At 46.8% G+C, this 25,000-nt stretch overlaps 1 protein-coding gene across 3 annotated transcripts in view; it reads right to left on the reverse strand.

The window, feature by feature from the left end:
• Positions 1 to 25,000, reverse strand: part of hipk3b (homeodomain interacting protein kinase 3b) — a 71,107-nt gene that overhangs the window by 29,794 nt on the left and 16,313 nt on the right. For all 3 annotated transcript variants that reach the window (XM_031816645.1, XM_031816644.1, XM_031816643.1), the window contains exon 3: positions 2,408 to 2,531. In XM_031816645.1, the coding sequence (XP_031672505.1) occupies positions 2,408 to 2,531 (124 nt within the window). The remainder of the gene's footprint in view (positions 1 to 2,407; positions 2,532 to 25,000) is intronic.

Here is a 25,000-nt window from a genome sequence, read left to right on the forward strand (position 1 = left end):
AATGCGGCTTTGGGACATTGTGATCTGCCCCTATAAAAACAGATGAATTACATTTAGTGCTGCCGTGCTCAAGTCAAATCTCTTCGGGAGGTGTTGAGTTATCCCTCCTGCCTCTGGGCCGGAGCGGAAAGCGTGAAAAATGATACTGGGAAGTAAAAATACTTTGGCGAGGACACAGTCCGTCTGCAGAGGGGGCTTCGGGGGTGTACTGCAGGGTAATGTATAGGAAAGGTTGGAGCTGGACTGAAAGGCTTGCTGTGGATGGGTCTCCAGGGCGGGGGGGAAAGCCGGTCAACATAAGCCCCAGATTCATTGAACTCTGGGCAGCTGCTGTTCAGGGCTCTGCTGGGGGGGATCCATCACCTCCAGCCTGCTATGCCATCAGTCATTGGGAGAGACCATCCACACCTCCGCCCTGCCACTGGCACATCCACAGGGGAGCCCTCCCCCGCCGGAGGTGGCCAGGAAATACGGCACTAATCTGGGCCTGTCGTTGCCTGTCACTCCCCTCCTCCGTCTCTCACTCCTCTCTACCCTCTCAATTCATTCCCACACACTATGGTAAATTATTTCTTCATCAATATTTCCTCTTCCAAACTCGCTCTCCCTTTCTAAATCTCCCCCTCCTTCCCACCCCTGCTGCCTCAAGCAGTCCCAGTACAGTATATTATCCTTTATCTCCTTCTCCTCCCCTCTCCCTTCCATTCCTCATTTCCAGTGCCTCCCTGATCATCCTGGGAACCCAGCAGGAGTAAAGCATTAATAACAGGGCTACGGAGGAGTGGGAGGTCTGAGTCCATGTCCTAATACAAGCCATCACCTCATAGCATCAACGCACACTGTTAGAGTACAGTAGGAGGGGCTAGACAGACTTCACTCAGCTAGAGAGGAGAACAGATGCCAGAGGAAAGTGGAGGGGAGGAGATGGAGGAGGACAGTAGACTAAAAAGAGAGTGTGAGCGAGTGGGAAGAAAAAGGGAGGAGGAGATAAAGGAACTTCAAGGAGAAGGAGGAGATAAAGGAACTTCAAGGAGGAGGAGATAAAGGAACTTCAAGGAGGAGGAGGAGATAAAGGAACTTCAAGGAGGAGGAGGAGATAAAGGAACTTCAAGGAGGAGGAGGAGGAGATAAAGGAACTTCAAAGAGGAGGAGATAAAGGAACTTCAAGGAGGAGGAGATAAAGGAACTTCAAGGAGGAGGAGGAGGAGATAAAGGAACTTCAAGGAGGAGGAGGAGGAGATAAAGGAACTTCAAGGAGGAGGAGGAGGAGATAAAGGAACTTCAAGGAGGAGGAGGAGGAGATAAAGGAACTTCAAGGAGGAGGAGGAGGAAATAAAGGAACTTCAAGGAGAAGGAGGAGATAAAGGAACTTCAATGAGGAGGAGGAGATAAAGGAACTTCAAGGAGGAGGAGATAAAGGAACTTCAAGGAGGAGGAGGAGGAGATAAAGGAACTTCAAGGAGGAGGAGATAAAGGAACTTCAAGGAGAAGGAGGAGATAAAGGAACTTCAAGGAGGAGATAAAGGAACTTCAAGGAGAAGGAGGAGATAAAGGAACTTCAAGGAGGAGGAGGAGATAAAGGAACTTCAAGGAGGAGGAGGAGGAAATAAAGGAACTTCAAGGAGGAGGAGGAGGAAATAAAGGAACTTCAAGGAGAAGGAGGAGATAAAGGAACTTCAAGGAGGAGGAGGAGATAAAGGAACTTCAAGGAGGAGGAGATAAAGGAACTTCAAGGAGGAGGAGGAGGAGATAAAGGAACTTCAAGGAGAAGGAGGAGATAAAGGAACTTCAAGGAGGAGGAGATAAAGGAACTTCAAGGAGAAGGAGGAGATAAAGGAACTTCAAGGAGGAGGAGGAGATAAAGGAACTTCAAGGAGGTGGAGATAAAGGAACTTCAAGGAGGAGGAGGAGGAGATAAAGGAACTTCAAGGAGGAGGAGGAGGAGGAGGAGATAAAGGAACTTCAAGGAGGAGGAGATAAAGGAACTTCAAGGAGGAGGAGATAAAGGAACTTCAAGGAGGAGGAGATAAAGGAACTTCAAGGAGGAGGAGGAGATAAAGAAACTTCAAGGAGGAGGAGGAGGAGATAAATAAACTTCAAGGAGGAGGAGGAGGAGATAAAGAAACTTCAAGGAGGAGGAGGAGATAAAGGAACTTCAAGGAGGAGGAGGAGATAAAGGAACTTCAAGGAGGAGGAGGAGATAAAGGAACTTCAAGGAGGAGGAGGAGATAAAGGAACTTCAAGGAGGAGGAGGAGATAAAGGAACTTCAAGGAGGAGCGAATGAGAAGATGTGAAGGGAATAACAGGAGGAAAAGGAAGATGAGGGAGGAGGTCTACAGTTCTTAAGATCTGGACCAGTGAGCCTCAGAGGAGGGTGTACAGTAATGTAACAATACACTTCATTACCTGGTCGTACTCCAGGGCTCCTGGGTAGAGAGGCCAGCCCAGGAAGAGCTCAGCGATCACACAGCCCAGGGACCACATGTCGATAGCTTCACAGAAGGGCAGGCCCAGGATGATCTCTGGAGCCCTGGAAGGAGAGCAACACAAAGTGGTTAGCTACACTCATACACTGACTCCACATAACCCCGTTTGAACTGACTATTTGAGAAGGGGATCGAGTCCAAACATGCCTTCAAGCACAATTACATTTCTAGTCAGTCGTATCTTGATAAAGCTGAGACGGCAGAAACACAAGACGCCAAAGCTAAAATACAGCAGTCTCGTTCGTGTGTGTCACCTTGCCAAGTGACCCATGTACCAATACTGATCAAATAAAATATTATTGGTCACATACACATGGTTAGCAGATGTTAACGCGAGTGTAGCAAAATGCTGGTGCTTCTAGTTCCGACTATGCAGTAATATCTAACAAAATCATCTTAACTACCTTATACACACAATTAGACAAATGTAAAGGGATGAATAGAATATGTACATGTAAATATATGGATGAGCGATGGCCTGCGGCATAGGCAAGATGCAGTAGATGGTATAGAATATAGTTTATACATATGAGATGAGTAATATAGGATATGTAAATATTGTTAAAGTGGGGTTATTTAAAGTGACTAGTGATACCTTAATTAAGTCCATTTAATTTGAGTGGCCAGAAATGTGAGTCTGTATGTTGGCAGCAGCCTCTCTATGTTAGTGGTGGCTGTTTAACAGTCTGATGGCCTTGTGATAGAAGCTGTTTTTCAGTCTCTCGGTCCCAGCTTTGATGCACCTGTACTGACCTCGCTTTCTGGATGATAGTGGGGTGAACAGGCAGTGGCTCGGGTGGTTTGTCTAGGAGCAAGATGTCGACGTCCACGACGAGGCTGGTTCTTTTTGTAATCTGTGATTGGCGGTGGACCCTGCCACATACGTCTCGTGTTTGAGCCGTGAATTGTGACTCTACTTTGTCTCTATACTGACGCTTTGCTTGTTTGATTGCCTTGCGGAGGGAATAGCTACATTGTTTGTATTCGGTCATGATTCCGGTCGCCTTGCCATGATTAAAAGCGATGGTTTGTGCTTTCAGTTTTGCGCAAATGCTGCCATTAATCCACGGTTTCTGGTTAGGGAAGGTTTTAATAGTCACAGCGGGTACGACATCTCCGATGCAATTTCTAATAAACTCGGTCACAGATTCAGCGTATACATCAATGTTGTTGTCTGAGGCTATATATCCCAGTCCACGAGATGGAAAGCAATCTTGAAGCGTGGAATCCGATTGGTCAGACCAGCGTTGTATTGACCTGAGCACTGGCGTTTCCTCGTTTAGTTTCTGTCTATAGGCTGGGAGCAACAAAACGTATTCATGGTCAGATTTGCCTAAGGAAGGGCGCTGGAGGGCTTTGTATGCATCACGGAAGTTTGAGTAGTAATGATACAGAATTCTGCCAGCACGTGTCGGGCATTCGATATGCTGATAGAATTTAGGGAGTATTGATCTTAAGTTAGCTTTGTTAAAATCCCCAGCTACAATAAATGCAGCCTCAGGATGTATGGTTTCCAGTTTACATAGAGTCCAGTGAAGTTCTTTCAGGGCCGACGAGGTATCTGCTTGGGGGGGATATTCACGGCTGTGACTATAATCGAAGAGAATTCTCTTGGAAGATAATGCGGTCGGCATTAGATGGTAAGGAATTCAAGGTCAGGTGAGCAAAATAACTTCAGTTCCTTTTTACCAGAGAGATGTTTGTTTGTCGGCGCAACGCGTGAAGAAACCGGGTAGCTGTACCAACTCTGACAACGTATCCCGAGTGAGCCATGTTTCTGTGAAACAGAGAATGTTACCATCTCTGATGTCTCTTTGGAAGGCAACTCGTGCCCTAATTTCATCCACCTTGTTGTCTAGAGATTGGACAATTGGCGAGTAATATGCTTGGAAGTGGTGGATGGTGTGCTCGCCTTCTGAGTCTGACCAGTATGCCGCTCCGTCTGACACTCCTGCGGCGACCGCGTTGTTTTGGGTCGGCCTCTGGGATAAGATCGCATGTCCAGGGTGGAGTTCTGAACAAAGGATCCGCTTCAGGAAAGTCGTATTCCTGGTCGTAATGATGGGAAGTTGACATCACTTTTATATCCAACAGTTCTTCCCGGCTGTATGTAATAACACTTGAGATTGTCTGGGCTAACAATGTAAGAATACATAAAAAACAAACTAATAACTGCATAGTTTTCTAAGGACCTGAAGCGAGGCGACCATCTGTTGGCGCCATTATCATCATATCAGGAGCCAGCTTGGTGCCACCAGCCAGAGTAGGAGGAAGTTTTCCACTAGACACTGAGCTAAAGCCAGTTTTGCCTTTTCCCTGCTTCTAGTCAATATAGCTAGGATTGTGAGGCGACGCTATGGTTGATATCTCACAGGGGAATCTTCTTCGAGAACCACCAGCCTCTGCCAGTAATTTATCAGGTCAGGGTGTGAGCTGGATAAGGACAACCAGGAAGTACTGTACATCTACAGCGTCACTAAGTGCTGGCTCACGGTAACCCTGGGTAACTCCATGGTGATGATCCCGTTAAACAGTAGGCCTAATGCGCTGTCACACATCGCCAGGCTAGCAATGACGCAGCCACGTCAGGGCTGATCTGGGCAAAATGGACTGACAGCTCCTTGGAACATACTAGGACTAGAAACCTTACTGGGACATGACCACACTGCTAGGACCAGCTACCTCATAGCCTGGCCTGAGGCTGTGTTTACACAGGCAGCCCAATTCTTACATTTTTCCACTAATTGTTTTCTTGACCAATCAGATCTTTTGTCAATAAATTGACAAAATATTAGAATTGGGCTGCCTGTGAAAACACAGCCTAATTGCTCCAAAACAAGACACATCCCAGTGGGAAAAACCAGTTGAAATTACATTGTCGCAACCATTTCTGGTTGTAAAAAGATTCTAATGACATTTTAACCAACTGGGATGACATGCCATGTGTAAGAAAACAAAATAACAATATAAATTGTCACAAGTTTAGCAATAGCCTACATACCACTGCAGGAACCAAGTAGTCAAACCTAACTCAAGAAACGAGGCACCATAGCATGACGTTTTCATTAAGCTCTGTTGAGTTATTATAACTCAAAGATAATACCTATTATTAGCTGCAGATAAATACACGCTGCAGTATACAGACAAGCCCCATGTTCCTCCTTTAGGATTCCTGTGATTCTGATAGGGGCATTTCTCTGGGCACTTGAGCGGACCCTCTACCAATGCCTGACCCAACTTGTGCTCTGTTGACAATGTCAGATGCCACCAGTGTCTGTACACAGGCCCATAGAAAATGGCAGCTTGATAAACCCAAGGCCAATGTTTTAACAGGTATATTTGGTCATTTTTCACCAAGCTTGAATATCTACGGGTGACAAATGGTGCTCCGTATGTTTAAAACACCCTATGATGTCAGGAGTATGTTGTTAAGGGGGAACTAAACAAACCTCAAACACGGGATTGGGTGCTTGTGGTGGTCTGGGAACAAGTATTTATTATGTCAGTTAGCCTATTCAGAAATACAGGACCAGTCTAAAGTTTGGACAGCTACTCATTCCAGGGGGTTTCTTTATTTGACTATGTTCTACATTGTAGAATAATAGTGAAGACATCAAAACTATGAAATAACACATGGAATCATTTAGTAACCAAAAAGTGTTCAACAAATCAAAATATATTTTATATTTTCAAAGTAGCCACCCTTTGCCTTGACAGCTTTGCACATAGTTTTGATGTCTTCACTATTATTTTACAAGGTAGAAAATAGTAAAAATAAAGAAAAACCCTGGAATGAGTAGGTGTCCAAACTTTTGACTGGTACTGAATGTGTGTCAGTCTAGTATGTGTGAGTGTGTGGGTAGAGTACAGTGAGTGTTGCATTGAGTCAGTCTAGTATGTGTGAGTGTGTGGGTAGAGTACAGTGAGCGTTGCATTGAGTCAGTCTAGTATGTGTGAGTGTGTGGGTAGAGTACAGTGAGCGTTGCATTGAGTCAGTCTAGTATGTGTGAGTGTGTGGGTAGAGTACAGTGAGCGTTGCATTGAGTCAGTCTAGTATGTGTGAGTGTGTGGGTAGAGTACAGTGAGCGTTGCATTGAGTCAGTCTAGTATGTGTGAGTGTGTGGGTAGAGTACAGTGAGCGTTGCATTGAGTCAGTCTAGTATGTGTGAGTGTGTGGGTAGAGTACAGTGAGCGTTGCATTGAGTCAGTCTAGTATGTGTGAGTGTGTGGGTAGAGTACAGTGAGCGTTGCATTGAGTCAGTCTAGTATGTGTGAGTGTGTGGGTAGAGTACAGTGAGCGTTGCATTGAGTCAGTCTAGTATGTGTGAGTGTGTGGGTAGAGTACAGTGAGCGTACATACAGCCAGTGCAAGAATGTATGTGCAACAACACAATGTAAATAGCCTGGGCATCCATTTGATTAACTGTTAAGCAGTTTTATGGCTTTGGTGTAGAAGCTGTTCAGGAGCCTTTTGGTCCCAGACTTGGCGCTCCGGTAGAAGAGAGAACAGTCGAAGACTTGGGTGGCTGAAGTCTTTGACAATTTGTTTTACTGTTACAGTACAGCTATCACAAACATTACGGTAACAGTACAGCTATCAAACATTACGGTAACAGTACAGCTATCACAAACATTACGGTAACAGTACAGCTATCAAACATTACGGTAACAGTACAGCTATCAAACATTACGGTAACAGTACAGCTATCAAACATTACGGTAACAATACATCTATCACAAACATTACGGTAACAGTACAGCTATCATAAACAGTACAGCTATCACAAACATTGCTGTTACAGTTCCATGATAGGATTAAGATAATCTATATAACTGATGGGTGAGGGATTGAAGGGCCAGCCTAGCATCGCTCCCCTGGCTTACAGTTCTCCACAGCTGGCAAAACAGACTAGGGCAATCCTGAGAGCTTTTTCTATTAGGCTTATCTAATCGCATCTAGCAGAAAAGGTAGCGTGGCTAGTCTGTAAAATCTTTAAAGCCGTAGGTCATCGGCGGGTGGCCCAGCTATGACCTGCTAACAGTTTTAGTCCGTTTTAACCACATTGTCATAACAACTGCAGGTGACAGCAGGTGGGGGGCAAAGGCCCCAGACCACTGCCTGTTAATAAGACCCAGGCTCTCCCTAGGAGGCTGAGAGGAGACTCAACAGAAAGACTGAAAACAAAGAAAGAAAGAGAGAAAGAGAGAAAGAGGCCAGTGGAAGACTGGACAGACAGACAGAGAGGCCAGTGGAAGACTGGACAGACAGACAGAGAGGCCAGTGGAAGACTGAATAGACCGACAGACAGAGAGGCCAGTGGAAGACTGAATAAATAGACAGACAGAGAGGCCAGTGGAAGACTGAATCCAGTCAGTACAGTTCAACTGGCTTGATGTTTGCCTTCCAGCTGTCCTGCCTGACACTCCTTTGGCCTCCACCCTAGATATCTGTGATTGATTCATACTGTCTGTCAGTAGTAATGACAGTGCAACACAGGCTACATGTCCAGAAATGGGACAAATCCGCAGGCTTCAACACAGCACTTCTCCTACAATTACATAGGTGTTTCCCCTCTCTCTTCCCCCAAATATAAAACTAAATGAGTTTGAAATGATGCAGTGTTTGTTTGTGGCCTTAGGTGTAGCTTTGGGGGACTTTGCACCCTGCCTAGGGGGGGGGGGGGAACGATGTAGGGGAAACACTGATCTCACAGTGTGATGTAACCCAGCCCATCACTCTGGCCTTGGCAGAGGAACTATTCTTATCCAAGAGTTAAAATACATTCTGCCTACGTTAACACCTTGGTGGTGTAGGGGGAGGGAGGGAGGGGTACTGGAACAGTCAAACTGGCCAGTGTTTTCTCCCCACTGTATGACTGGACACATCTTTTTGATTACCACGGGGCTGTTTCACTAATCATACACTCAGGGGTGTAATTACTATTACACTGCTAGCCAGGCTCAATAATGACGGCAGCACTTTCACCACTCAGTGGTGTGGTACAGAGGTTGAGAGGGGAGAAGCTCACAGGAGCAGAAGTTAAAATGGCAGGACCAAAGGTACGGTGTTTATAAGAGAAAACAAGAGAAAAATCCAGAAGAAAGAGCAAGGTGAATGACTAAAGGAATAAAGTAGGAGGCTGATCCACATGGCAACACGTATAAAAGACAGAACGGTGGACGGTTGGTGAGCAACAAGTGAAGAAGAAGGATAAAGGGACAGATATGAACGGTTTCAAACAGAGGAGAGACACTCAGATCCAGCATGGGGTGGATGAGTGGTCGTTGTCATGGCGACGATGCACTTTCCTGATTGACGCAACCCTAGCAGCCGGTCTCCAGTGAAACCAAATCTATTTTCTATCCTGAGGATGTGACGTGCGAAGCCCAGGGGACGCAAGCCAAGCAGAGGCCCCGTGATCACACACACTCACATGTACAGGATCCACACAGGGCCCCCTGAGGACACACACACTAGGGTTGTCACAATGCCAGTACGGCGGTACTCAGAGGTACGGTAACAAGGAAATAAAACAGTCCTAATGTTGGAGACAAACAGCCTGATGATGTCACGTAGAATCCCATGTTTATTTCCAAGCTGTAGCACACTATATTGAACCTGAAGTAGGTTATTAGAGGACCATAGACTTTAGTCTGCTTTGGGTTTTCCTTCTTGTCATGGAAAACCTGGTATCGTAGTATCGTGATATTGGTACCGTGACAACATTAACACACGACCCTGGGGTGCTGCTCACATGTATGGGTGAGGGGTACAGGGGTACTGTGTGTTTGGGTGTCAGGTGGGCCATCACAGAAAGGTGGTATTGAGTCACTGAAGAGCATATTGCTCAACAACTGGCATTTTGCTAAAGAAACAGATGAGGTCAGTCACATCAGAGATCAGACAGAAAATCCACCCAGAATGGGACAAATCCTCCAGCATGACTCAGGGCCTCGATAGCAGACGTTAAACATTTAGATTCAGTACGACTTAAACCTAATGAGTTGACTGAAAGATAGACAACATGGTGCCTTTTGCGGTCCTATAATTGTTATATGCCTGAAGGCTGAAAGACACATGTACAGTGGTGCTTCTGAATACAGCCCAGCACCCAGCAGCCTTCAGTACCACCATCACCACCCTCTCTGACTCCCATCCCTAATGGATCCCTAATGGCGTTAACCGTCCCGCTGGCACCTAAGACACATCAAAACTCTAACCTAATCGCCTCTCTCTCCATCTGTCTACCTCGCCCAGACACAGCTCCACCACTTCCTGCTGTTCATTATGTCCCAGAATATAGCCAATTAAAGTAGGACGGGCAGGGCGGAACTTGTGGCACATTTCAGAAGAAGAACTTGCAGAGACTGTCGACACCTGTGGCAGAACAAACTGGCAGAGACGTCATACTGGGCTTAATGATGACACGCAGCAGAGGGTCTGGACAGCCAAGGCAGAGTCACTGAGAACAGAGAGAGGGGTTCACACTCTTTCTCCAACATTAGTGCAAGTTGATGGGTGACCTCTGGAGTCTGGAGTTATGTTTAGCACAGGAGGAGAACTGAAACCTGACTAGAAATGAACTGACAGACTGAAACATTTACTTTCACAATATTATTCCAGAGTACGTTTTTGGGATGGAGATCTTTCCTTTGGAAAATACTGGGCGGTTCATCAAGCTGTTTGGATTTACCCTAGATCGGGAGGGGAGCGGATCACTCGAAGTCAAACATGAGGGTTATTACATAAAGATTATCCACAACTTTCTAGCCAAATAACCAGGTGCTAGGGACATTATTGGATTGGACAGTGGTTGAAGACCAAATTAGGCAGTTCAAAAACCATAACAGAAAAAGACATGGGAGGACTTCTTAACTTTAGCAGCCAACAAGGTACTCACATCTGCTTCCCATACTTCATTTAAACTGGACAGGCCTCGCCAGAGAAAACATCTCAGCATGCCATTTCATAACAGCAAATACTGAGAATTGAAGGGTGAGTATCAGGTGTATCGTTGCTCAACACTACTGTGTTCCTAACAGGCTAAGAATGGATGATGTCAGCCAGGTGAGAAATATCAGCCAGTTCAGAGGTTTCCAACAGAACACTGTGTGCTATAGAAGAGAAAACCCCTTTACAGTCTGCACGGAGGGGGTTACACTGAGGGGGGGTTACATCTCCAAAAGAGCCTTTCAAACTTCCCACGTTGCATCTAAGGTGTCAACCATCTGCCTTGCTGCTAGATACCATATAGCATTGTCTTGGCAAATGGATTACACTCACTGAAGACAGGAGCGGGGATAAGAAAATTCCAAAATGGGAAATAGTCATTTCGATGGCAGAACATGGATGATATCCTTGGTGAATGAGCGCTATACATATTCTCAGATAAGGAGGGGAAAGAAAGGGCGAAACGGTTGCAATGTTCCACACATGAGGTGCATGATTTTAAAACAGATTCAACTCACATAGATTTAAAGTCTGTGATTAGTCTTTTTGTGGAGAACAGAGGTTAGACTATAGTCTAGCAGGACAATGGCAAGGCAGAATACTTCAGTGAGGCCTCTCCATACACGTCAAGGAGAGAGTGCTTTTTTACTCCACCTGGTAGGCTACTCGCTACCGTCTATTAGGAGACAAGGAAAAGGAGATCATTTAAGTGAATCCTATTGTATAGGTACCGCCTGGTGTGCAGCTGACTAAGAGTAATGTCACCGGATATACCGTACACCAGGGTATTTGGAAAAATCCCCAGGATATTATACCATCAAAAGAAAGAAAGAAAAAAAGTTTCAATAAATGTCAATATGCGGAGCTACTTTAAAATTAATAACTGCAGTCAACTTGGGCAATACGTTAAAACATAAAGCAAATGGCGTTCTTCATTTCACCTGTCACAGTATTTTACAGTATGAAGCTTAGCGTCATTCCCCAGAACAGTTGAACCAGACATGTGTTTGTTTGTAAATAGCACAATGGGAGAAAGAGGGCTGAGTTCGAAACTGAAACAGAAAAAGAAACGTCCTCGCTGTCAACTGCATTTATTTTCAGCAAACTTAACATGTGGAAATATTTGTATGAACATAAGATTAAACAACTGAGACTAGAGGTCGACCGATTATGATTTTTCAACACCGATACAGATTATTGGAGGACCAAAAAAGCTGATACCGATTAAATCGGACGATTTTTATTTATTTATTTGTAATAATGACAATTACAACACTTATTTTAACTTAATATAATACATCAATAAAAATCCATTTAGCCTCAAATAAATAATGAAACATGTTCAATTTGGTTTAAATAATGCAAAAACAAACTGTTGGAGAAGTAAAAGTGCAATATGTGCCATGTAAAATAGCTAACGTTTGAGTTCCTTGCTCAGAACATGAGAACATATGAAAGTTGGTGGTTCCTTTTAACATGAGACTTCAATATTCCAAGGTAAGAGGTTTTAGGTTGTAGTTAATATAGTATTTGTAGGACTATTTCTCTCTATACCATTTGTATTTCATATACCTTTGACTATTGGATGTTCTTATAGGCACTATAGTATTGCCAGGGTAACAGTATAGCTTCCGTCCCTCTTCTCGCCCCTACCTGGGCTCGAACCAGGAACACATCGACAACAGCCACACTCGAAGCAGCGTTACCCATCGCTCCACAAAAGGTGCGGCCCTTGTTGAGCAAGGGGAATAACTACTCCAAGTCTCAGAGCGAGTGACGTTTGAAACGCTATTAGCGCACACCCAGCTAACTAGCTAGCCATTACACATTGGTTACACCAGCCATTAGGCTGATAGGCTTGAAGTCATAAACAGCGCTGTGCTTGCAAAGAGCTGCTGGCAAAATGCACGAAAGTGCTGTTTGAATGAATGCTTACGAGCCTGCTGCTGCCTACCATCGCTCAGTCAGACTGCTCTATCAAATCATAAACTTAATTATAACATAATAACACACAGAAATACGAGTCTTTGGTAATTAATATGGTTGAATCCGGAAACTATCATTTTGAAAAGAAAACGTTTATTATTTCAGTGAAATACGGAACCATTTAGTATTTTATCTAACGGGTGGCATCCCTAAGTCTAAATATTCCTTTTACATTGCACAACCTTCAATGTTATGTCATAATTATGTAAAATTCTGGCAAATTAGTTCGCAATGAGCCAGGCTGCCCAAACTGTTGCATATACCCTGACTCTGTGTGCAATGAACGCAAGAGAAGTGGCACAATTTCACCTGGTTAATATTGCCTGCTAACCTGGATTTCTTTTAGCTAAATATGCAGGTTTTAAAATATATACTTCTGTGTATTGATTTTAAGAAAGGCATTGGTGTTTATGGTTAGGTACAGTCCAACGATTGTGCTTTTTTCACAAATGCGCTTTTGTTAAATCATCCCCCAGCGTTGCATCGATTATATTCAACGCAGGACACGCTAGATAAAGGAGTAACATCATCAACCATGTGTAGTTATAACTAGTGATTATGATTGATTGATTTTTATAAGATAAGTTTAATGCTAGCTAGCAACTTACCTTGGCTTCTGCATTTGCTTAACAGGCAGGCTCCTCGTGGAGTGCAATGAGATGCAGGTGGTTAGAGCGTTGGACTAGTTAAATGTAATGTTGCAAGATTGGATCCCCCGGGATGACAAGGTGAAAATCTGTCGTTTGGCACTGAACAAGGCAGTTTAACCCACCGTTCCTAGGCTAGATATCTTAGAAAGGCTTTCTGCTAGAAGTCAAAGAGTGCTTGATGAGTTCTGGATGAGTTCTGTACAGCTGCCATTTTTTTGTCCCTCCGTTCTTCTCCCCCCTTCTCTGTGTAAAAATGCTGCTCTTCCTTCAGAAAAGCATGAATCACAACTTTGTTCATTGGCACAAATCGCTCTCATAAATGTCCACACGCAAAGAAAAATACATTTCGGTAGCTACTGGCTACACTTGTATACCTTCATGAGCTGGATTTGCCCATCTTTGCAATTAGTTTTAGCTCGTTAGCATTTAGCTAACAGCATCTATGTGACGTCGCTATTAGTTTGTGCTAATTTTGTTAGCATTCTGGTAATATAGCCCCAGTGGGCTTTTGTGTTTTTAGCACCCCTTTGTATGCTATTCCAGTAATACCATAAATCCCGGGATGAGAGAAGGATGGTATGATGATCTGAAAATCTGGATACTGCCCAAGCCTAACTCAACTCCAATGCCAGCGAGCAGAAGCACAGTGGTAAGCCCAGCATTGGCACACTGCTGTGCAAGCAGACTCACCCATGCTAAGGGCATCAGTGGGGGCTAGTGCCATGAGAGTAACCTGACAAAGACCATTTATTATGGTCAAAATGTTGGAAACTGTCAAAACTGGTTTCCAAAATATGTCAGAAATAACATTTTTCCTGTGCAAACAGAAAGCATGTTTAGATTAACATGCAGTGGAGTCTTCTGTCTTTGAGGTGATTTGTTTGGTTTGCTTCCTACTGTAAATAGGGAGCCAAATGTGAATGATTGCAGCAACCAAGGAATGGCCAATTTCCCTTAGCTTTTTCACTGAGTAATAACACCAAAAAGATCCTATTTGTTTTCATCAAATAGCCTTAAGCTTGTACTGCATTTCTTGCCTTGCCTTTTCCCTCGTGCACAGTGTCTGTAGCCAATGAAATAAGCCCTTTTTCTGGTCACCGAGTTCAGAGGCCTGTTCTGCAACCTCAGACATGGCCTCCCCCTTCCTCCCTAGTTCCTTTCCTTCCTTCCCTCCCTAGCCCCGTCGTCCCTTCCCCCTCCCTAGCCCCGTCATCCCTTCCCCCTGCCTAGCCCCGTCGTCCCGTCCCCCTGCCTAGCCCCGTCGTCCCGTCCCCCTGCCTAGCGACGTCGTCCCGTCCCCTTGCGTCGTCCCGTCCCCCTGCCTAGCCCCGTTGTCCCGTCCCCCTGCCTAGCCCTGTCGTCCCGTCCCCCTGCCTAGCCCCGTCCCCCTGCCTAGCCCCGTCGTCCCGTCCCCCTGCCTAGCCCCGTCGTCCTGTCCCCCTGCCTAGCCCCGTCCCCCTGCCTAGCCCCGTCGTCCCGTCTCCCTGCCTAGCCCCGTCGTCCCGTCCCCCTGCCTAGCCCCGTCGTCCCGTCCCCCTGCCTAGCCCCGTCGTCCCGTCCCCCTGCCTAGCCCCGTCGTCCCGTCCCCCTGCCTAGCCCCGTCGTCCCGTCTAGCCCCGTCGTCCCGTCCCCCTGCGTCGTCCCGTCGTCCCGTACCCCTGCCTAGCCCCGTCGTCCCGTCCCCCTGCGTCGTCCCGTCGTCCCGTCCCACTGCCTAGCCCAGTCGTCCCTTCCCCCTGCCTAGCCCCGTCATCCCTTCCCCCCTCCATTCGTCCCTCCCTTCCCCCCTCCCTTCGTCCCTCCCTTCCCCCCTCCCTTCGTCCCTTCCCCCCTCCATTCGTCCATCTCAGACTTTCCCAAACAGTTTGTCACTATTTTTCCCTTCCAGTCTCTCTCTCCCTCCTCCCCACTGAGAGACACTCACTAAGCAGAGGCATAAGTAAGCCTAGGACTGTGGGGACTTTAAAAACACCAACATGGTAAAGGGCCGGATCCCACAGAGCACAGGAGGATGTTAGCTCCTCTTGGTGACCTTGGGCTTGGGAAGGAGTCACACGATCCCAGAAAAGGAACGGGGTCCTCACGGCCAACATCTGCTATGCTAATATCCCACGGAAGACCAGGCTCTGACGCCAGAGCTGCTAGAGGGTGGACACACACACACGTCATGGAAGACCAGGCTCTGAGACCAGAGCTGCTAGAGGGTGGACACACACACGCCATGGAAGACCAGGCTCTGAGACCAGAGCTGCTAGAGGGTGGACACACACACGCCATGGAAGACCAGGCTCTGAGACCAGAGCTGCTAGAGGGTGGACACACACACGTCACAAACAAACATTTCAAACGGAGAGCCGTAGTGCTAAAAACTCTGGAATAGCAAAGGAAGAGAATTAAAAATCCTGTAATTTAGAATGATTTACACTTAACTCAATAAGAAGGAACTAAGGAGCGCACCTGAATTTCTAAATAGTTCTGAGAATGTAAAGCAAAGGGGATCTCAGAACTGCACTGATCTCTTATGTTAATGGAAAGTCCAAGTCATATAAAGTGACAGGTCCACTTGGTATTCAAGGCCTGGTTTCAGTTACTGACATGACTTTTACTGGATCAATTCTGAATTACATTAGTGCAAGTCAGCATGGGAGGACTTTGAAGATCCCCAGGGAAACACTTAAGTTATGTTCTATTCCATATCATAAATGTGGCGTCAGTCGCTACCCCTTTTCCCCCTGCTGAGACGAGCGAATACAGTCAACTGTAGATGCAAATTAAAACAATATTCCACAATGACATAAATATATGGAATGTTATTTTCTCTTATTAGAACTAACACATTGTAAAATGCCCTCTGCAGTAAGAGAGGACATTGGCAGGCAGCAGTGCGGTTTCTAAGCTACTGTAGAACAGGTGTAGGGTGTCGGCTAAGCAGTGTTTAACCAATATTCCTTCTTGCCACCACTGCAAAATATGACTTTTTATACAGCGCCGTGAAAGTATTTCTCCCCTTTCAGATTTTCTCTGTTTGCATATTTTTGATACTGAATGTTAGACCTTCAACCAAAACAAAATATTAGATAAAGGGAATCAATCTACACACAATATCCCATAATGACAAAGGTAAACTTTGAAATAACAGAAATACCTTATTTACTTAAGCATTCAAACCCTATGAGTCAAAAATGAGCTCAGGTGCATCCTGTTGCCATTGGTCATCCTTGAGATGTCCATCTGTGGTAAATTCAATTGATTGGACATTGGAAAGGCACACACACCTGTCTATATAAGGTCCTACAGTTGACAGTGCATGTCAGACCAAAACCCAAGCCATGAGGTCGAAGGAATTGTCCGTAGAGCTCCAAGACAGGATTGTATCGAGGCACAGATCTGGGGAAGGGTACCAAAAAAATGTATGGAGCAATGATGTTCCCCAAGAACACTGTGGCCTCCATCATTCTTAAATGGAAGAAGTTTGGAACCACCAAGACTCTTCCTAGGGCTGGCTGCCCAGCCAAACTGAGCATTCGGGGGAGAAGGGCCTTGGTCAGGGAAGTGACAAAGAACCCGATGGTCACTTACAGAGCTCCAGAGTTCCTCTTTGGAGATGGGAGAACCTTCCAGAAGGACAACCATCTTTGCAGCACTCCACCAATCAATCTTATGGTAGAGTGGCCAGACAGACGCCACTCAGTTAAAGGCACGACATCCCGCTTGGAGCTTGCCAAAAGGAACCTAAAGTACTCTGACCATGAGAAACAAGATTGAAATCTTTGGCCTGAATGCCAAGCGTCACGTCTGGAGGAAACCAGGCACTGCTCATCACCTGGCAAATACAATCCCAAACGGTGAAGCATGGAGGCAGCATCATACTGTGGGGATGTTTTTCAGCGGCAGGGACTGGGAGACTAGTCAGCATTGTGGGAAACATGGAGTAAAGCACAGAGAGATCCTTGATGAAAACCTGCTCCAGAGCGCTCAGGACCTCAGACTGGGGCAAAGGTTCACCTTCCAACAGAACAATGACCCTAAGCACACAGCCAAGACAATGTAGAAGTGGCTTCGGGACATGTCTCTGAATGTCTTTGAGTGGCCCAGCCGATCGAACATCTCTGTAGACCTGACAATAGCTGTGCAGCGACCCTCCCCATCCAACCTGACAGAGCTTGAGAGGATCTGCAGAGAAGAATGGGAGAAACTCCCCAAATACAGGTGTGCCAAGCTTGTAGCGTCATACCCAAGAAGACTCGAGGCTGTAATCCCTGCCAAAGGTGCTTCAACAAAGTGTTGAGTATTTTTTAAACCAGTTTTTACTTTGTCGTTATGGGGTATTGCGTGTAGATTGATAAGAAAAAATTAAAACGATTTAATACATTTTATAATAAGGCTGTAACGTAACAAACAGTGGAAAGTGAAGGGGTCTGAATACTTTCCGAATGCACTGTAGGTTGGTAGATATTTGTGCCGGGAAGAGCTTTTAAATGGATAGTCATTGGCTTAATGACTGGAAGTGTATGGGAACAGCTAGCATGCCATTGAAGTAACGCTAGTAGCCGCTACCTATGCCACAACTGTTGAAAACAATCCTAGGGGAAACACTGGTATATGCTAGGTGCAGCTGGCTACTGAGAGAAATAATCTTTATGGGCATTTTTTTATCAATGGCCCTGATCTCACACTCCAGAAATAGGTCTGCGATCCAGGCTGCCTCTTCCCTGAGAAACAGAGATGGGTGTAGAGTTACGGTCAACCCCCACACAAGCAACAACAAACAAGGTAGACTAGGCTTCATCTGAGGTGAGGGGTGAAGGTTTCCATGCATTTGCTCAGGTAGGCAAGTAGCTACTCTAAATAAACCATGTGTCATTCTAGATATAGACCCAGGCTACAAATACTGTGCTGCTGGTATTCAAGTGATTTTATCTGAGTTCTGACTGACACATTGGCTCAATGAGTGAAAGAAAGAATGGAATCTTTCCCTTCCAGGAACTGCAATTCCACAAACCCTCGTTGCATTCTGAATTATTAACAGGAACACAGAGCTGGCTCCAATCAGGGATGACGTAGCCCATGCACACAGCTAGCAACAACACACCTCCGCTGCTCTGCCTGACACAAACACATGCAGAGGAGGACATTACGGCACTAATGTTATCATCATGTGGAAATAGCCAGGCGATAGGCCTACTTTCTGCTCAGCTGAATGGAGTTCGGGAGGAAAACATGTCAAATAGAGTAGACACACATCAAACCAAGGATAGAAGACAACACTAGGAGATCATGAATGAGCTCTCCACCTTTCCTTAGCCCAGAGTGAGTGAGTGAGTGATTGAGTGAGTGAGTGAGTGAGTGAGTGAGTGAGTGAGTGAGTGAGTGAGTGAGTGAGTGAGTGTACATGTTTGAATGAAAGAGCTATTCAATGATCTCATATTCAGCACCTCTATCCCAGAGTGACTCCTCGTGTCCTTGCCTTTGTTGACAAACGTCAGCCAGACACGTCATGGAAAGTATCTGAACTAGAAAATTGAGGTCAGGAGGAACACTCAACTGAATCAAAGCATGTATATAGGCCAGCATGCAGGTGTGTCTATAACAACGTAACCACACTGTGTCTATAGAAGATGGAGGCAAGGCCAGTGATTGAATAATGATAACACTGCTATGCTTTATCTTGGCCAGGTCGCAGTTGCAAATGAGAACTTGTTCTCAACTAGCCTACCTGGTTAAATAAAGGTGAAATAAATAAAAAATAATAAAAAACACACCAAACTCAGGCCTAATATGTATTGCTCAGAGTTCTGAGCCTAGCTAAAATAACAGGCTAGTTATGAGAAAGGCCCTATGTTTCAACACCCACAGTGATAAACTCCAGCGTAGCCTTTGGTACGTTAATCTCTCGTGGACAGACACACGTAACATAACTGTGGGATGACACGACTAACGACTAACGAGGACATCTGATTCGGTGAGCACGTTTTCCTCGCGGATCATTTGGCCAAATCAGGATTTTCGCAGGCGTTCACATCTTTTCAAATTTCGGGAGGTGAGGGGACATTTGGCAAATGCTTTGGCTGAGAGTTTCACTTTAGGGGGGTGGAGACTTCGCTAGTCTTGTTAGCATCGTTTGTCATGAATCCCCCAGAACCTAATCGGGTGTCTAATGTAAATACACAACATTTTGGTTCTGGGTTTGTGAGATTATACGGCGTATGAAAGCCTTTCTAACAAGTCGAAACAAGGCAGGCAGTCAGATAGTAAACACTGCTAGAAACCCACATTCTTCTGTACAGTGGTAGGAAGGCCTGCGTGACAAACCCATATCATTGTCATTTCCCCCCTCCTTTCAGTTCAGGCCCTTATATACATGACATCATCTAAAGACCTTTTCTTGCTCCGCTGCTATGTGAGACGCTGGGACGGTCTGAAAACGCTAACTCAAACAGGCAGGGACAAGTGACAGAAGGACATGTTGTACATTCCAGAGAGAAAAATACTTCCATTTCACTTCAGAAAGCCAACACATCGCTGACTCCAAATCTGGCTCCTTGATCCATCTCTCTCTCTCTTTGCACGCTTCTCGTCTCGTACCAGTACTACAGCCAGCTTCACACATCCAACTAGAAAAATAAGATTGTGTTCTTCAAAAGCACCAAAAAGTTGTTGTTTTTAACATTTCAACAAATAGACATTTTCATTAAGGTGCACATTAAAAATAGTCTGTTTTTAAATGGATCATTTATTTGTTGGACACTTTCTCCAGTGGGAACAGCAGAGGTAGCGAAGGACCTCCGAGGGTGAAGAGTCCAGATTCTGAAGGCCAGTGGACCATCCACCATTTCATTCCCTCACCACATCCTGATCCCGTCATTACCCTCGCTCCATCATCCACAACTGTTTTCCAGTCTGCCTCGCTACGCTGCCCAGGCCAAAACACAGGCCTGCAAATGTGAAAACAATTCAATGGAATCAAAGCCACAACACACTACCAAACAGAAACACACATGCCTGTGGAGGCATCAGAGTGAAATATCCTCGTTACTGAACTGCACATTGAGTTTTACAGGAGCTCCACTGGTCCACCCACTTACTGGAAAACCTCCAGCCTAACAGTCAGCAGGGCTCTCCTCCATCTCCACAGCAGGGAGAAGAGAGCAAAACACAGCAATTGGAGCTGGATGCATCAACCATGAGGGCAAACGGCGTAAAACTGAAATATGTTCCACAACAATAGTCAACGGAGCACTAAATTGACCTTTCAAACACTTGATTTTGTGTATTTTTGCAGAGCAGCCTTCACTCTCTATCAGTACAAAAGGGGCCTGGATGTTAGGGGGACGTGTAATTAGTGGAGCTATGTGGAGGGGGAGAAATTCCAGAAATACGTGGAAAACCTGACTTAACACAGCAGTCTCCTCTTGCCTTCTGTGTGAACTTTCACTGGCTCGCGTGAGCTGGCCCCCTGAATTTACGAGTGAGGGAAGCAATGAGATTGTTTTGAGCCTCAGCGTGTGTGCATGTGTGTAATAGCCACCCTCACAGGCCACCCTCCGACATACAAAAGCATCTGCCTCGCAGCACGCTCTGTGCAGATTTTAACCCAGATGTACTGTGATGTACTGTAGCTTGTTTCAGACACTTGTCTCACGGCCCATGGACAACCAGACACTTGTCTCACGGCCCATGGACAACCAGACACTTGTCTCACGGCCCATGGACAACCAGACACTTGTCTCACGGCCCATGGACAACCAGACACTTGTCTCACGGCCCATGGACAACCAGACACTTGTCTCACGGCCCATGGACAACCAGACACTTGTCTCACTGCCCATGGACAACCAGACACTTGTCTCACGGCCCATGGACAACCAGACACTTGTCTCACGGCCCATGGACAACCAGACACTTGTCTCACGGCCCATGGACAACCAGACACTTGTCTCACGGCCCATGGACAACCAGACACTTGTCTCACGGCCCACTTGTCTCACGGCCCATGGACACCAGACACTTGTCTCACGGCCCATGGACAACCAGACACTTGTCTCACGGCCCATGGACAACCAGACACTTGTCTCACGGCCCATGGACAACCAGACACTTGTCTCACGGCCCATGGACAACCAGACACTTGTCTCACGGCCCATGGACAACCAGACACTTGTCTCACGGCCCATGGACAACCAGACACTTGTCTCACGGCCCATGGACAACCAGACCACTTGTCTCACGGCCCATGGACAACCAGACACTTGTCTCACGGCCCATGGACAACCAGACACTTGTCTCACGGCCCATGGACAACCAGACACTTGTCTCACGGCCCATGGACAACCAGACACTTGTCTCACGGCCCATGGACAACCAGACACTTGTCTCACGGCCCATGGACAACCAGACACTTGTCTCACGGCCCATGGACAACCAGACACTTGTCTCACGGCCCATGGACAACCAGACACTTGTCTCACGGCCCATGGACAACCAGACACTTGTCTCACGGCCCATGGACAACCAGACACTTGTCTCACGGCCCATGGACAACCAGACACTTGTCTCACGGCCCATGGACAACCAGACACTTGTCTCACGGCCCATGGACAACCAGACACTTGTCTCACGGCCCATGGACAACCAGACACTTGTCTCACGGCCCATGGACAACCAGACACTTGTCTCACGGCCCATGGACAACCAGACACTTGTCTCACGGCCCATGGACAACCAGACACTTGTCTCACGGCCCATGGACAACCAGACACTTGTCTCACGGCCCATGGACAACCAGACACTTGTCTCACGGCCCATGGACAACCAGACACTTGTCTCACGGCCCATGGACAACCAGACACTTGTCTCACGGCCCATGGACAACCAGACACTTGTCTCACGGCCCATGGACAACCAGACACTTGTCTCACGGCCCATGGACAACCAGACACTTGTCTCACGGCCCATGGACAACCAGACACTTGTCTCACGGCCCATGGACAACCAGACACTTGTCTCACGGCCCATGGACAACCAGACACTTGTCTCACGGCCCATGGACAACCAGACACTTGTCTCACGGCCCATGGACAACCAGACACTTGTCTCACGGCCCATGGACAACCAGACACTTGTCTCACGGCCCATGGACAACCAGACACTTGTCTCACGGCCCATGGACAACCAGACACTTGTCTCACGGCCCATGGACAACCAGACACTTGTCTCACGGCCCATGGACAACCAGACACTTGTCTCACGGCCCATGGACAACCAGACACTTGTCTCACGGCCCATGGACAACCAGACACTTGTCTCACGGCCCATGGACAACCAGACACTTGTCTCACGGCCCATGGACAACCAGACACTTGTCTCACGGCCCATGGACAACCAGACACTTGTCTCACGGCCCATGGACAACCAGACACTTGTCTCACGGCCCATGGACAACCAGACACTTGTCTCACGGCCCATGGACAACCAGACACTTGTCTCACGGCCCATGGACAACCAGACACTTGTCTCACGGCCCATGGACAACCAGACACTTGTCTCACGGCCCATGGACAACCAGACACTTGTCTCACGGCCCATGGACAACCAGACACTTGTCTCACGGCCCATGGACAACCAGACACTTGTCTCACGGCCCATGGACAACCAGACACTTGTCTCACGGCCCATGGACAACCAGACACTTGTCTCACGGCCCATGGACAACCAGACACTTGTCTCACGGCCCATGGACAACCAGACACTTGTCTCACGGCCCATGGACAACCAGACACTTGTCTCACGGCCCATGGACAACCAGACACTTGTCTCACGGCCCATGGACAACCAGACACTTGTCTCACGGCCCATGGACAACCAGACACTTGTCTCACGGCCCATGGACAACCAGACACTTGTCTCACGGCCCATGGACAACCAGACACTTGTCTCACGGCCCATGGACAACCAGACACTTGTCTCACGGCCCATGGACAACCAGACACTTGTCTCACGGCCCATGGACAACCAGACACTTGTCTCACGGCCCATGGACAACCAGACACTTGTCTCACTGACAGCACTTCTTGTTACTTAAACATTGCTTATTGTTGCTGTTAGATTTTCTTTTTATATTTATTGAAAGTAGGAAATCTCAACATACACTGAACATTTCAGGACTGTAGAACCAAGAAAATGTTTCAAAAAAGCTTCTTTAGCTTCATAATTTTATGTTCGTTCGGAAAATATGGCCTTTTTTTTTTATTTCCTCAAGTGTGTTTTGGAGATAAGGTTTTCAACAGACATGGACATTATGTAATTCACCACATCGGTCTATTTGCAGACAGCCAGGGGAAGCCAGGAGGAAATGGCTAGCATTTTTACATGGGCAGGGCTCGGCCAGTCTGTAGATTACTGCTGTGTACACTGGAGAGTTGTGACAAAGGTGCTAGCTAAGCTAATGTTTAGTGGGTACATGAGGCTGGGGACCATGGATGAAGTGTTGTTACTAGCTCCTGGTTGGGCCACGGTCTGCTACAGCCGTCTTCTTCCTTTACGTTCAAAAGGCAGCATAGAACCCCAACTCAGCTGATCAGGCTAAACCAGTCCAAGGCAGCATAGAACCCCAACTCAGCTGATCAGGCTAAACCAGTCCAAGGCAGCATAGAACCCCAACTCAGCTGATCAGGCTAAACCAGTCCAAGGCAGCATAGAACCCCAATTCAGCTGATCAGGCTAAACCAGTCCAAGGCAGCATAGAACCCCAACTCAGCTGATCAGGCTAAACCAGTCCAAGGCAGCATAGAACCCCAACTCAGCTGATCAGGCTAAACCAGTCCAAGGCAGCATAGAACCCCAACTCAGCTGATCAGGCTAAACCAGTCCAAGGCAGCATAGAACCCCAACTCAGCTGATCAATCTAAACCAGTCCAAGGCAGCATAGAACCCCAACTCAGCTGATCAGGCTAAACCAGTCCAAGGCAGCATAGAACCCCAACTCAGCTGATCAGGCTAAACCAGTCCAAGGCAGCATAGAACCCCAACTCAGCTGATCAGGCTAAACCAGTCCAAGGCAGCATAGAACCCCAACTCAGCTGATCAGGCTAAACCAGTCCAAGGCAGCATAGAACCCCAACTCAGCTGATCAGGCTAAACCAGTCCAAGGCAGCTGGCTAACTAATCATGAGCCAGTCAGTCACATCCCAATGAGCAGTGTTGAGAAACAGAAAGACTGATGTGGAGTTCATGGTGTCAGTGACTGATAGCCAGGGATCCCTGGACTACTGCATTATTGATGCTCATGAAAGAGCCATAGCAACCAAAACAACCCAACAAACACATTAGTATCTGTTATTTCTAACTATTTCACCCAGGCCTCTCTTGGGATATTTTCCTGGAGTAAGTCAACCTGAAACCACAGGTCCGTGTCAGAAAAAAAATGCAACTTAGGCTACAACTTCTCCAGGCGTGTCCCAGCGAGCAGGCGTGTCCCAGCGGGCAGGCGTGTCCCAGCGCCTTTATCAGAATGTCAGATCTTGTCTCCTGTCATCTGTATTTGACCAAAACTGACAACACAATGCCTGGACTGAACAACCAGGCCTTAGCAACAAGTTGTCCATCCTTGACTGAACCCAACATAGACGTGGCCTTCAAAACAACATGGCCTCCAGTCATCTCCAAGGCAGCTTGGTGTTTTCAAGGCAAGGCCTTGCTGCAGCTCCTTGGTCTTTCACCCCGTAAGAAATCATTTCTGAGAGAACCACAGTGAGACTCCAGCAGCAGGAGAGAGAGATGGTGTCATTACACTAGATGGACAGGCATTCAATAATCAACCCTGTAGCATTTCACAAAGCAGGAGAGAGAGAGAGACAACGTCAAACCAACACCCAGTGATAGAGGGGGAATCCTTGGCTGGGACAGTCTCACCTCCGATTCAGTGAAG

The sequence above is a fragment of the Oncorhynchus kisutch genome, unplaced genomic scaffold (assembly GCF_002021735.2).
Source record: "Oncorhynchus kisutch isolate 150728-3 unplaced genomic scaffold, Okis_V2 scaffold845, whole genome shotgun sequence".
Classification (NCBI taxonomy): Eukaryota; Metazoa; Chordata; class Actinopteri; order Salmoniformes; family Salmonidae; genus Oncorhynchus; species Oncorhynchus kisutch.